This window comes from Bombus pascuorum, chromosome 14, assembly GCF_905332965.1.
Source record: "Bombus pascuorum chromosome 14, iyBomPasc1.1, whole genome shotgun sequence".
NCBI lineage: Eukaryota > Metazoa > Arthropoda > Insecta > Hymenoptera > Apidae > Bombus > Bombus pascuorum.
The window spans coordinates 5618638-5634083 of NC_083501.1; the positions used below are offsets into that span (position 1 = coordinate 5618638).

At 38.4% G+C, this 15446-nt stretch overlaps 1 protein-coding gene across 4 annotated transcripts in view; it reads left to right on the top strand.

Annotated features, from left to right (window-relative positions):
• Positions 1-15446, top strand: part of LOC132914090 (venom dipeptidyl peptidase 4) — a 292561-nt gene that overhangs the window by 254516 nt on the left and 22599 nt on the right. For all 4 annotated transcript variants that reach the window (XM_060972911.1, XM_060972908.1, XM_060972909.1 and 1 more), the window contains 2 exons: positions 4524-4749; positions 13900-14087. In XM_060972911.1, the coding sequence (XP_060828894.1) occupies positions 4524-4749; positions 13900-14087 (414 nt within the window). The remainder of the gene's footprint in view (positions 1-4523; positions 4750-13899; positions 14088-15446) is intronic.

Genomic DNA, 15446 nt, shown 5'->3' on the forward strand with positions numbered 1-15446 from the left:
TGTTTCCCCTATGGAGGGACGAGCAGCTCGATTCGAGTACCGAAGTTATAATTTATATCGTGGCGGAAAAACGACGATGGAACAACGCGTAGTCCGTGGCAGCATTGTATCGTAACGCGATAGTTTATGCATTTTTCTACGGAGCTGATCTTTTTTTACGGTTATCGAGGCACGAGCCGTGAATTCCGGTTGAACAGTAAAATTACGATACCCGTTACGATGGCTACAAAATTGTTATCGACCATCCGTTTATCACGTCCTCGGGAAAATTAGTTTTTGTTGTCGCGACATAGTATTATAACCGTTAAAGGTAATGGAATGTTCGATACGATAAATCGCGCGACGAAAGTGGGCCAATGATGTTTATGGCGATCCTCTCTGTTTTGCTTGCTTTATTAGCGGATATTTCATCAAGATCGTAAACCACTCGGAACTACATGGTACTAAGATTCGGACTAAAGGAAATTTTTCCTGACAGGCACCGGTGAAAACGAATGTGCAATATATCTTCTATGAGATATAAGGATACTTTAGAGGGAGATATCGATAACCTGGATACAAATAAATATCGATGGATTAAAATATCATGGAGATACGTATCACATAAGTGATCATTTTCTTAATAATTTCTCAGTGACAGACTCCATAACTTTTTGCGTATCGTTACATTTTTCTTCGTTGTAAATTAGACCGTAATCACGTTTGCAAGGAAAAACTAATTTTCTAAGTAAAATTTATTTATCTCTATTAATTTTTAACTTTGTAATCATAGAAGTATCTGGTTAACGCGTTAAGTAATAATGTTACTTGTATAGTAGCAATGTTAATGTAGTAATGTACATTGTTCCTGACTGTTACTTCTAACATAAAGATAATGAAACGTTTGTGACGATTTATTTAAAATCATCACTTAAAATTTTGTCAAGCTTAATGGAAATTGACAACAGTGTAGATAAAACGAGAAGATTAAATATGTCGAGACAATCAGAAGTTACAGGTTGGCTAAACGTTGTTAGTTACGCGGCAACGAGGTTGGAACGCTGAGGAGTGTTGATTGTCCTGCGTTTCGTTGGTTTATTCAATTAAGTGACTCTCTGGACACCAGGTAGGTGGTCGTTATCGTCGTCTAAAGTGTACGCGTGTAAACCGCGTATAAGGATACAACAAAACTGTGTTGTACGATAAGCCGAATATCCTTGGCTTTATATATTTATGTATCAAACATTGATAAGTGTTGAGGGGGAAAAAACGACGTCGTCGCGCTAGAATATCGAAAATCGATTACCTTCGCTTTACTACCTGGCTTGTATCTACGAGAAGTGGATGCGCATTGAAATAGATTGAATTCGTAGTCGCACCTTCGAAGGAATTTCGAGGGAATTTCGAAAGTTGCATCGAGAATTTTTTCGGCTATCGATCGACCTGTGTACAATCACAGAAACTTACTTTATTTTATTTATCGTTATTGTTTTGACTCGTTTACCGTTGAAATTTAAATGTCGAAGTAATGCCATTGGTATCTTAATTCACATTTTAATAAATGTTATTTAGAGACACCAAAATGAAATAAATAAATTTTTTTTGTAAGCTCTTTGCGTTTTCTGAAAATTTTGTCGCTTTCATGAAAATTATGTCACTATTTTTATATGATAATTTTGCAAAGATACAATGCTTGCAGTTTTTCCTCAAGTTTTACTATGAATTTCTCGTACAACCCGATAAATATTCAGTTCCTCGACAACGTTAAACGCTTCGTCCGCGTAATAACTTGCAACAACTTGCTACTCGCGCGATCCGGTTAATCATACACCCTTTACTCAAATTAAAACTAGAACGCCCTTGAGTAGCTTGCCCGTAGCCAACAGTTCATGGAACACGCGAAGCCTAACCTAGCGTCGCGGAGAGTTCAGTGTTTGTTCAACATGGGGCTACGCTATATCTGATCTATGCGCATAGAAATTGCGGCGTAAGCTGCGCACCGCGGCGGGAGTAAGTCGGCAGACGGAGATTTAGATTAGACACGGATTAGTCTGGACAAAACTGCAGTGTTGGGACTCGTAGATTTCCAGATTCGACCATTTGGTACACGTCTGCGGATACGTCCTTCCACCGACTGGACAAATTAGATTGCGAGAAACACGTGTGTCGCGTGGATACGTCGCGAGACATCTTTGTCGCTTCGGCTTTCTCGCCCGCGAGATATGGAGCAAATTGAAACGAGCTTTCTCTTCAGACAAGCTTTGATCCATATAGAATGAAGTTTCGGGTCAAGATAAAGGGAAATTCAGTAACGAAAGTTTGTCCGACTTGCGAATTTTGGCCACTTGAAAAGCGTTATCTGACTAGAACTTAGTTTCAGCTTTAAATTAATTAACACTTCGACCGTCAGGTTATTCAATTTTTTGGAACCATTAAAACAAGATAAGCACGAACTAATAAATTTCTGATAATCCGAATGACTTAGATAACGTTGTTAGGAAAAAGTGTACAAACACGATATAATACTTTGCAAAATTTCATACAATATGATATTTGTAGCATGGTTCTATCTGCTGCGATTGCCAGGGAAAAATATATGAAATTCGCGTGACAGTCAATGAGTCAAATGAATAGCCTGGATGAGATTTTGCTCTGGATGTCAGTGAATAAAATTCGATGAATTTTTCTCCTGTCGTAGACATCATTGGACAAATGTTCTTCTAGATGGAATTTTCCCCTGCCAATGCGATAATTGTCATCGACTCAAATTTCCTATGGATAAAATTTTCCTCTAACGATAACTGGAATTTCTTCCTAGAGATGTGATAGTCGTCGGTGAATGAAATTTCCTCTAGATGGAATTTTTCGCTAGCAACGTGACAATCGTAGGTGAATGGCATTTCCATTGAATGAAATTTTTTCTAGCCTTGCGATAGATATCAGTGAATAAAGTTTCCTCTAGCAGTGGAAAAAATCTTTTTCACGTGCAGTCCCTCCGCAGCTTGGAAAATATTCTTTTCCTAAATTGGCAAGTAAAAATTGCCTCTTTTTCTTCGATTTTTCCTACATGAAAACATGTTCGAACTCGTTAACGAGGAACGTTCCATAAATTAGTCCTATCAATTGGAACGTGGTGAAATCAGTACGAATTTAGACTGGCAAAGAACCGAATACTTCCGGCTAATGATAGATCGATTAACTGGCAGTAAATCGATCCACATTAATGCAAATGGAGCCAGGTCTGATCGCGTTACAACCTCTGGTACACTTGCATCGCTGGTTGAACCTATAAATCAGTCTTAACAACATCGAATCGCAACGTCTAACGTAAGGCCTGTCATGCTTGACCCTCACCCTGAAAACATTTATGTAACATCCTCTAGATTCAACTCTTGGCTATTTTGCACCTCTAACAACATAAGCCAAATGTTCGATTCGACCGATCAATCAATTCATCACCGTGAATTGATCGATCACCACGATCGATCCTCAATACCTTCTCATAATGTTAATAAAGCGAACCGTTTCTGCCCATTTTGCACAGAAATAAAATTATCCTGCGAAACTTTGTTTATCTTAAGCGTATTTTGGTTATTTTTACAATTTCCAAAATGTTACGGTGTAAATGATACAAGCGAGGATATTTTTTAGCCTTGTCGATTATTTATTCGCTTAATCATAGTAACCTTAATAATAAACAAAAGTTCGACGTTTTCTATTTAGCAATAGACGTATTTAAATGTTAAGATTAACGACTAGAAATTGAATAGATAATTTGAACGACAATAGTTATAACGCCAGGCTGTGAATTTATATTACGAATGGAAATATACATTTTTATCAACGCGACTATCGAAATTCGTAACAACCAAATGCGGACTTACATTTTTACAGAACGCCACTTGAGGAAATTTTGTTATTCCCTATGCAATTTGCTTTCTGAACATTATAAAAAATACGAATTTCTATTTTCCCGACACACAACTAAAGAAATTCTTCTATTTGCAATATAATTTGCTCTCTGAACTTTATACGAGCTACCAGATGAATCTCTAAATGCCAATTCCCCGATCGTCTCGTTAGTACGAGAGTAACCATTTGCATAGTAGCAAAATCAATTGGAAAGCGCGTATCTCTCGATATCCATCGAGGCGTAGCTTTCAAACTTGATCAACTTCCGTGCACAACAAACTGGAAACAAGCCGCGGTATTTATACCGTAGCGCTCAATTTCCCTGCAAAAGAATGCAAAAGAAACCGCAAAACCGCGAAAGCCAGTATCCAGAATGGAGTACATCGGCAACTTTCTTCCCCCTTGCAGCCCTCGGTCCTTTCCTCGTGGCCGCGTGTGGCTAAAGTAAACAAAGAGAGGGCTCGTTGCAATGCAAATTCACGACGGTTCTCGCGATTACAAAGCCATTAAAGAGCAGCCTATGCAAATGAGAGCGCGTTATATCCCTCCCCGTTATCGTTTTTCTCGCGCTTCTCTCTTCTTTTTTTTTCCTTTCGTCCTTTTCTAACTCTTGGCTGGGCTTTCCTCTTCAGCTACTACTTGGCAACGACGGAAGAGGAGTCGGCAGTGCAACATTTGTACAGGATATCCACGAAGACCGGTGGAGGGCGGAAACCAAAGTGTTTAAGCTGCGGCATCGTACGGGAAACCGATAGGAACCGGTGTCTCTACAACACCGCGAAATTTTCCACGGATCATTCGCATTACGTGCTCACTTGCGCCGGACCTGGAGTGCCTGACATCGCCATTTACAACAAGGTGAGTTTAAACTATCTATGGGTAACGCGTAGAAAGTCGTAGACCTGAAACATTTTGGTCGCAGGACGTTTAGTTCCGGATTTCGCAATTTTTGAAATTTTACTGTCAAGACACTTTATCGATCTCTGCAATATAATCTACTTTCATGAATTTCCTCTGCTGTTTGTTTCGTGGCGTTGACTAATTATGCTACGATAAAATTTATTCTGAAAAGTTAATAGTTATTTATGGTTGATATATTTATTTATCGTGGAGTAATCTTATTATCTAAGGACACTCTATTAGCCTCAATCCGATCGAGTGTCAAGCTACAGATAAAATAGAGAAATTTCTGCCAAATTGATAAATAGACTATCGCGATTAAATCTCACAATAATATTTAACGCCTGCAGTCTACCAATGGAGCATAGAATCAAAACGTTAATTACAAGCGTAATTAGTATCGAATTAATCATTAACTAACCACTGACTGTAATCGGTGTTTATACCCATAATTCGTTGCGTATATGTAGCGATTATAGAGTCGGCGTTAGAAATAAAAAGATTAAAAAGTTTCAAATCGAAATCCACGTTTGAAGGAGAGAAAAATTCTTCGGTATAACAAAACGACAATGGCTGAACGGAAGAATAATTCGTCTTCTTTCGAAATTGGTATCTCACTCTTGCTTCACGCCTCGACAAAATTGGCAGACGTATTTCACCGGTGATATTCCATCTCTGAAACCCGAAAGGTCTCGAATCCATTTCGACTGCCGCGAAAATCTGTTTGCCATGGATTCGCCGAATTTTAATCCCACACATACGACATAATTTTCCCTAGCTACGTTTCCCTCTATAACTCACGCAAATATATGTATTTCGTCGTTTCCCACTGGCAACTCCCTTCGGCTGACTGAATAAACGAAGTAGCTGACATGTTCCGCGTCGCTTCTTCGCTAAAAAAACGCAGACCAGTCTGGTAGAACGACGATGACGCATTCCTTTCAAAATTAATCGATTGTTGTATACAAAATTTTCCAGCATTTCTACCGCTCTTTACAAGTCTCAGTATCATTACTACGTTTGTACGGCATTCGTTCTTCCAACCCGTTAATTTCAAAATAATTTGGGAAATCGTAACACACACGAACAAATAATAACAACAACGAATAATTAAAATCTTGCCAAGATGTTGATTATTAGCAAACAATGGATGTTAAGTCCATCGAGAAAACTGATCTTTAAAAACGTGCTTGCAAAGCAATTATGATTTTGTGCGATCTTAAAACTTGCTAAAGCACAGCACAAATTGAAAGGGAGCCAATGATCAAAACCTGGCCGGAATTCTGACGTCTGAGCAACGAGAGCGGCGAGAACGAAGAAAGAAATGCGAAAGAATTGGAAGATTCGATTTCTAGGATCGTTCGGTGCATAAGCAACGGCCACCGATAAATCGTCGATCCTCCATGGGCCGAATGATTTGTCAGTGTCCGGGAAGCGGTGGTGCTCGGGCCACCTCGCGGTTCTCTATCTATGTTTTGTGCTGGCGCTTATTGTCAAAGAGGCACCTCCTCGTGGGAAAGCGAGGCGAATAGACGCGACAGATTTAAACGCGCGAGTAGATTCGGCGACCTGACTATCCGGTATCCTCGATAACCCGAATTTCCACCACCGCCACTAAAACCTTCTTTACTTCTCAGCGCATCGTTCGCAGAATTTCAGCCTGGCGAGCTTTATTCAAACGATCTGTCTCGTCTCTAACCATACCGGTGCTACCATCGAATTTATTTGGAAATATTGAACTTATAGGAAAATAAAATATTGAAAGTCGGATTGTAAATCCTGGCGATTCCTTCCGATCTTATTCCTTAATACTTTTCCTGCCTGGAACTTTCAAGGATTTATTTCACTTCTCACGGATAATATCGTGAACGAGATCGTAAATGTCTTTTAACGTTTTTGATTTACTACAATTCAGCATAATTACGCAATTGAATGAAATAAATTCAAAGTCGACCGCGAGTTTTGAGAATTTTCTTTCCATTTTACGCTTCTTAATCATTTCCATGTAATTTTTATTCGTTGTTTTTCTCCACCGGCGTTTGCTCCTTCTTTCTTTGGATAATATCGAGAAAAGATCGTAAGTATGGTTAATTTCGATCAATGTTATTACGAATTTAATAGAATTAAAATTCCTGATGTTTCCTAGCGTTTCTCGATGGATCTTCGTTTCAACCATCTGTTTCCTTTCAACGAGTGGTATTCTACGATAGGAAGTTTGTAATTTTAATTGAATTTCGTAATTTCCATAACCCTGGCCAACGTGGCCGCTATCTTAGCCCCACGAGGAGCTTTTTCCCGTTCTTCGCCGCGAGTTTCATTTTCTCCGAGCATATTTAAAAGCGTGGAAAGTTTATTTGGAAATATTCAAACGAAAATTGAAGTTATCGCGGGCTGCAGTTTTGTTTCGTCCCTGCTACCGGCCTCTCATCCCCCTTCTCGTTCAACTCTCAATCGATCGAATTTTAATTTAATTTCTTAATCCTGCTCGTTTAAGCTCGCTCCACCACCGTCTTTTGCTCCGTCGCGAGTTTTATTGCTCTCTTCTTCTTTTTCGCTCTGTTTCTTTTCACTTTCCCCTCTCTTCTGCCGGGGCTTCTGAAAATTTCTATGAAAGTATTAAAATTTAATTGTATACCTTTTAGCGAGAAATACGTAACAAAGAAGAGAACGAGCGAGGAGGAAGGATGGCACGGCTGTTATCCAATGAATTCTAAAATTATCGCTTTTAACCGTATCGCGAGCATCAGAGAGAATGAATAGAGTATTAAACAATCAAGTTATATGCTTTATAATCGTTTAACAAATCGCCAGCAACAACCTCTAACGGTTCGCAGCGAGGGAAATACGATACCGTTATCAGTTCGTCGAATTAAATAAATTTTCCCGCCGTTTAACAAACAGCAAACACGATCCGACTAGCTCAGCCATTTTGTTCCACCTCCGCGATCACGCGTACACGAGTTTCGATGTCTGACAACGATTACGTGCATACGTAATGGCATCACTTCGTTATTCGAAATCGATACACGCTGCAATTTTTAGTTTCATATTTATTTACCTGTAAAAATTTATTCGACGACCTTTCCTTTTTACAGGAATTTTCTTCGCTCTGCTTTTCGATCAATGCTGGTTCACTCGAAGGATGGGCTTTGAAATTGGTCTTTGGATTATTTTGTAGAATTTGAGCGGAATTATCGTTCGACGGTTTCTTTAACCCAAACTTCACGTTCGTTACATTTCAGAGTTACGATTATGCGTGATTACTAGAACACGGATTTTTATGCAGTTGTAGGAAATTTGAAAGTGGAAAATTGCAAAGTATGGAGCACACATAGGATGGAAAATATGTAAGATATTGGAAGTATAACGTTTGCTATAATACTTGGTAGGTGAAAGAATTTTCTACCGAGATTCTACCTTCTTAATTATATTCTGGAAAATATGAATTTGCATAAAAATCCAACGTCTAGTAATAATTACTTTACCATAATATACGAACAATTTTATTTTTTTTATAAGCAAATTCACTTACTGCATAGCGGTAATAAAAGGATTTTTCATTCAGCTCTTCGCTCTGCCTCCATAGAATAAAATATTTCACTTCTAAAAACAATGATCTGACCAAGTGTACAGGCTGACGTTTTTCCACGTTGTAATGTGATAGTTTATGCTGTGTTTCATAAATATGAAAATTCGCGCTCTAAAATATCAAACAGATGTGGCAAAATATGTGAAATTCAAACAAATTCAAAAATGAATTTGTCCGCCTGATGATTCGTTCGTGCTTTTTTATTTTTTAATATCATCGAAGCGTAGAGTTTCCTTTCGATAAGAGATATGAGTATTCTATTACATTCCAAAATATCAAATAGGACAAGTTCACAAGAATTACAGCTCGAGTTTCCTCTGACAACTACCATGGTATTCCAACGATGAAAGTTTCATCCGCGTAGAACTCGAAAACGTTTCCTCGCGCCTCGATTCCAGCACTCGAACTCGCACGCTTCCAAAACACTTGCGTATCAACTTTCGATCTCCTGCTTGCCTGCCCCTCAACTTCTAATAGGTCAAACGGAAACTTTCAGTGCTTTCTCGAATTCCTTGCAGCCGTTGCAATTTCAATAAACAGTCTCGTTTCCCTTCTAAGTTTCGGCATTCGATTTGTGTTGCGTATCAAAGGTACAAGGGAAACCTGTAAAAATGCGACAGACGTTTGTCAACTACCTTTAGCCATATCAAGGTGTTCGTCAATCGAAATGTGTTACTATGCCGCGAATATCTACGCAAACGAATATTTTCATAAAGATCATTAAGGAACTGAAACCTAAGCAGAAATCTGCTTTGTCTATTAAATGTAATAGCGTGTACTCTGTTTTGGATATTCTGTATGTGTTGGTAAAAGTTGGTATCGAACTCGAAAAGTGCATAGTGCTGGCCAAAATCAGCAAAAAGGTCGTAGTAAACGTGGGTCCAAAAACCATTAGTTTGCAAGTTGCGAGATGCTTGGCGCATAAAACTATAATTTATAGCGTACAGCTTCGTTGAATGAGTTGATACAACGAATCGTAAACTTCTGCCAAGTGATAAAAGAGAACTGCCGGGCATCTTGCGACACGTGCGTGCATCTACGAGCAGACGCGTAGAAGTGTGCGCCGAAACGAACGAGGAACGTATCGAACAATACAGTGACAAAAACTTGTCGTAATTCCGAAATTAATGGTTTTCAGACCCTTGCTTATTCAGGTGTTTTTGCTTGTTTTAACGAGTACTCTCCCGAAGCTTGGCACCAACCGTAAACATCCTGTGGGCGCATTCTGTACATTCTTGCACCTTTAATTTAATAAAAAAAAAAAAAATTCACAGCCTATTTATCGCAAGGCGCGTACAGCGAATTATTAAGTTTGCTGCGTTCTCAAGCGTCTTTCTGCCGATCCTCAAAAAAATTTATGTATTATAGCACTTTGTTAATCGGTAAGTAAGTTACACGAAGCCGATACGTACCAACAGTGTCTAATTTCATTATAATCCGAGATATAATTCCTCTCCCGCTCATTTTCACCTTCGCATTTCGTTGTAATCCGAAGATTCTGTTCATAAGACTCGCGGCGCAATCGTACGAAGCAAAATCGACACGTAAAACGTCGCTCTTCGATCTTGCTCGACCGTACACTTCTACATTTTATCGCTAAAATGGAAAATATTAAATGAAGATATAAAAAGTGGAGGATCGTACACTTAAATGTATAGATCGTAGCATGCACTTAAATGTACAGTTTTGCGTGAGTTTCTCACACTCGAAGCTAGAGTTCGTTCAAGCGTAGAAAGGATGAGAGGCGTCTTCGCGAGAGAAGCATCGATTATCCTCGAGCTGGTAATTGGATTATCGCTCCTGGGTAGGTGTCGAGGGATGGCGTTTGTCTCGATTGACAAAAACGAGCATGGAAAAAGATGAGAAAAAGAGAAGAGGAGGAGGAGGAGGAAGAGGATTCGACTATTCGGCTTGTCGAGGCGGCACGATTACAGCCGATAATTGGCTTTCCTCGCGGACAAACGCTGTAGATTCTCGGAGAGACTAATTTCCTTTTCCTCGAAGGAGAACCCAGCCGGCGGAAAGTGTTCTGTTCTTGCCGTCCATTGGCGAACAGTCATGGCGGACAAGGGAGGAAACACTTTGCTCGGTGATGTAGGATCGACAGGGATTCCACGAGCAGACGCGATAAGTAGCTGATAAGAATGAAATTTTTGACGGTGCTAGAGACCCGATAACGCGAGCCGTGGTTTTTATGATACGCTAAACGATCGTGCGAATAAATCTAATGGTGGAAATTTAATGGCGTGAGAACGCTTCGTCGCTTATCAGAGCTTGATGATGAATAACTGAATATTTTTCGTTCTCAGTTATCATATTTTGGAGAGTCGCGAAAAGTGATTAGTCTAATGCTATTCTGCTTTAGAATGATTTATGACGTGGGTACTTATGTCGGACCGCGTGTATGATCAGCGAAAATCACGTTCTTGTTCGAAGCTTATCTTTCGAGTAATAAATGATTTAATTTCACGGTAAGCAATGTCTAATTAGATGTGGAGGAAATAGAGAGGAACGGTTGAAAGTCAAGATAAATGGCCGCGCGGAGAGCGAAATTTACAGAAAGAGAAAGTGAGTGGTGAAAAAGATATATAGACTGCAGGGATGTGTGAAGAAAACACAGGAAAGGAGTGGACACTAGTGGAAATAAATTGAAGTCGATTGACTGATTTATTAGATTTGTAGAAACTTGAATTTTAGGGCCATCGATCTTTTATCATCTCGACTGTTTAATTAAATACTCAGAATGGTAATTTATATTTAGTAATCTTATTCTATTTATCTTGGTGGTTCTATGTAGCCCCCCGTGGAGTTATTTTTCAATTAATAAAAAGTTTCTTATATTCGATGGGAACGTGCCAGTAATTATGCGTTTCGATTTTATGCCAAAGATCTTTCCAGATTTTAAAGTATCGAAAGTCTTTGTGTTTGTTATACTGAAACATGAAAATCGAAGAGCTGCGTAAAGGCGAGGAATTAAAAACGCGAAATTCAAATTTTAAATATTACAAGTTCTTACGTTCAAAGACGTCAGACAAGTGTGACAGCAGCGAAACAGACGCAAATCGTGATCTCCTATGTCGAATTTATCTCGCAATGTTCCATCGGGATTCGAATATCAAAGGCAAGAAAATGAGAGTGATTCTATCAACTAATACACCAAGGTGTTGGTCTGCTCGGGCGATTTATAAATTTTGAATCAATCGCGTGGAAACTCTGGAGAGCGAGTTGGTAAGTCTATGAGCCGACTGGAAGATTAAACGAGCAGAATAATACATTAAATTCGGCGATGGTTCTCGCCTAACGTAAGGCGTATGTACGTGCTCGACGTTGATGCATGATGGCTTAAAAGTTGGGTCATCTGTTCATAAGATCGCAGGGAAAAGCCTTCGATTTTAAGTCGCCGCGACAAGGGTTGAACTTTGTCTTTCACACGAAATTTGTCTTCCATCCTTTTAACATGATATTTCTTCATTTGGAGGAAATTTATAAAATGTCCAAATAATATTCGTTTTAGTAATACGTGGAATAATTCTCTATCCTAAAATTTTATTTTTCTAATTATCTTAATAAAAATATGAATTCGCATAAACATCCGTAATTTATATATCATATGAAAGGAGCGCGGAAAAAATGGAGAGTGTCAAGTCTCAGCATTTTTCAAAAAACAAAAATATATTTTTCAATATACGTATAATATCCCTCATAAATATTACATCAAAATAGAACGTGTTATTCTTCGTTCGATCCTACGTAATTTTCAACTGTTTCTTGCGATTTTGCGCAAAAGGTATGTCGTACGTACACCTCAATTTCTAGTAAAACCACCGTAAAATTTAGAAAATTTTTATTCGAACTCTTACGACATAGCCAGCGATAAAAAAACACTCGCAAGAACGTACGATCAAACGTTACGTTGAAAATTCTTTAAAACTGAACTGGTCCCGTGGACCTTTATATTCCAAATTGAAATTGATTTGCCTCTTATTACGTTTTAATTTTATAATGAGATTCTTGTTAAAAGGAAATCCAATTAACAGATTAATCTACAAAGTGCAGTCTCGTATCGCTAAATCTCGAAAATTCACAGAACGTGAACGTACGAAACCACGAATAAGAGATAACATAAACTCTGCTGCTGTTTAGTATTCTTTCTTCTATTTCCACTGTCTCGCGAGATATATGTTCCTCGTTGAAATAATTCCTCGAGGGTTCGTAAAACGAAGAAGAGAAGGCTTAAAGAGAGAAAATTGGTGAAGCTGGCGGTGGAAGGCTACTGGACTAACTACTTAGTAGATTCTATCAAGGACAGTAGATGGTAAATCGAAGCAGTATGTGTGTGTAAGAATCGACGGGTAGGCGAAAAGTTCAGGGAATAGGAATCGCCGTGGAAAATCCTCTGGCGGCAGAAGGTGGCGCCGTGTAGTAAAATAAGGGTAAATTAAGGGTCCAAGTTCGAAGAGGTCCTCTGAGAGGATGGCGAGACGCCTTTCGGTATCGATTGAAACTTAGACGCCACTGTTTTTCTACCAACCGTTTCCACCCGCTATTTGGATAAATATTGAACGACCGTGAACCGAGAATCTTCGATAGCTTCTAATACATAGAGCACTGAGCAAAAATCTTGGGCCATCTACCAAATGGTAATACTTTACCTTTAGAGACGAGTAAAAAGATAAAACGAAAGCGAGGAGACAGAAAAATGCTCGAAACAAAAAATATTATTTGGCTAAAGATAATTATCACCAACGATTCTTATGCAAATGCCGTTGAATAATTTTTTGCCAGAGCTTTCTCTGTTACAATTTTACTATTCAAGTTATTCAAAAAACTTTCTTTCTTCTCTTAACATGGTTTTAATGGGTCCACTCGTATTTTATAATTAGGATGACACTCCACTGAAACATTCCCATAAGAATTCACATATTCTTGATATCAAGAAAATATATTATAAGCAGGATTTTTAGTTTCTTTGATATTTGAACGTATTCGCAAAGAATATCCAGGATACATTCTTGGTACACGTTTTGCTGACAAGGATCTTAAAACGAAATAACAAAATAATCCTAAGAAAATTGCATATTGTCCTCGCCTACGGAAAGGGAGGATCAACAAGATATTAATATAATATTAAATCTACTTTGTACGCTAGTATATCGTAGTTTCCTCGCGTTCTCTTCTTAATAAGCGTAATGAGCTCTAAACATACATTTTCATCTGTACCATTTCTCATGTATATCAACATTCCTCAGTTCGAAACATGTATTCATATACATTCAACTAAAATGTGTAAAATTTAATATCAAAGAAATTCCTGAAACTAACGAGTGATAGCATTTATGATATTTCAAACATAATGAGTGTATTTGTACTGATAACAAAATTCTATGAAATACGATAAACGTAACTATAACACTAATATAATAAAAATATAATTTAATTCAACTTGGAAAATTGACTATCTCTACCTTATCTCTATGGGAACGATGTTTGTCACATTTCCATGCAATTCGCTTTTTCAGGATTCTTCGAAGTTGCTGGCATGGGAGGAGAACGAGGCGGTTTCCGAGATTATCGCGGAGAAATCGCAACCGGTGGTGCGCCGTTACAAGGTGCCGGTTCCCGGAGGATTTGAGGCCCGTGTCAGACTACTGATTCCACCAAATGCTGATTTGTCGGGCGCCACCAAATATCCCATGCTGATTTTCGTGTGAGTAATCTCATTCCTGCACACGGATAGACGGGGACACAGGGTAACCGTTCATAAGACTAAAACCACGAATAAAATCAAGGAGTCCTAGAGAAAGGTAGCTAAGAAGTTATTATTTGAGTCAAGCTACAAAAGATTAAGAAAATATTACGACGCTTTTAACACTTTTGGTACTTTCTAGCGGTCGAAATAAATGGAAATTGGTTTGTGTTTAATTTAGAGACGCTCGCCATAGGAGACTCCTATGTCCATATCGTCTGTGTTATGTAAAAGATTTTAAAATTTCATTAGTACTGTAACGAGATACAACTGTTATAATTATATTGGTTACAACATTTAAAAACAATCTGGAAATGTATATATTAGAAGCTACAAGATATTTATTGCAAACACACATATTCGATAAAAAAATCTATATACGAAGAGAATAGACATTTTAAACATGTAACAAGTGTTAAATTAATAATAATAATGGGTAATTAACTTTGGTGATCTCTACGAAATATATACTTGCGTTAAATATCTTGTAATTTCTACGAATACCCTTAGGTTGGTTTCAAACTTTACCAATATAATCCTGATAGTCGAGTCTCATAATAGTGCTAATGAAATTTCTAAATGTTTCGTATAACACGCACAATATATTCATAACAGTGTCTTCAAGTATTCGAATTTCATTATTCTATGGAAAGTTTGTAATTGAATATTAAGATATTAAAGCTTGAGTGACTGAAATAACCCTTCCTTACTATATATCTCTCTTCTCTTTCATTTCCTTTCTTTTTTTTTTCTGTGTAAAAATAGAGAAAACGTTTAAAATCGAGCTTGATTTCCCTGGATGTTCCGTTCGTGCAGTTGTCCCTTTTTTTCCGCGTATGCAAATGCTGGAGGCCGCCATGAATACGCTTTAATGTCTTCGAAGCGGATCGGAATTATTCGTGCCGAATGGAGAAAAAGAAAGAAACGCGCGCGGAAAATACTCGGGTGGCGCGTTGGCCGCGTCACTAGCAGCGCGTCATTTATCAAAAATTTTTTGCCGCCATCTGCCCTATCAGTAGGTGTCGCGAAACGTTCGGGAATATCGTCGTGAAATTCATTCGACTCCGTGTAAACGCGCCTTCTGAATTTTGATGAAACCGCTCTGGGATTTAATTAGCGAGTCGAATATGAAAATCGAGATCTCGCGTGAAACCGCCGTGTATTCTTTCCGTATGTTCCACTGATGAGTCGTATAAATCGATTAAACGAACCTTGTTCCCCTCGATTTTTCTTTGGTTCATAATTACGAGACGAACAAAAGCACGCGATAATATCTTTGCCGTTAAGAAACGCAAAATGCACAAAAATTTCAATATCTAT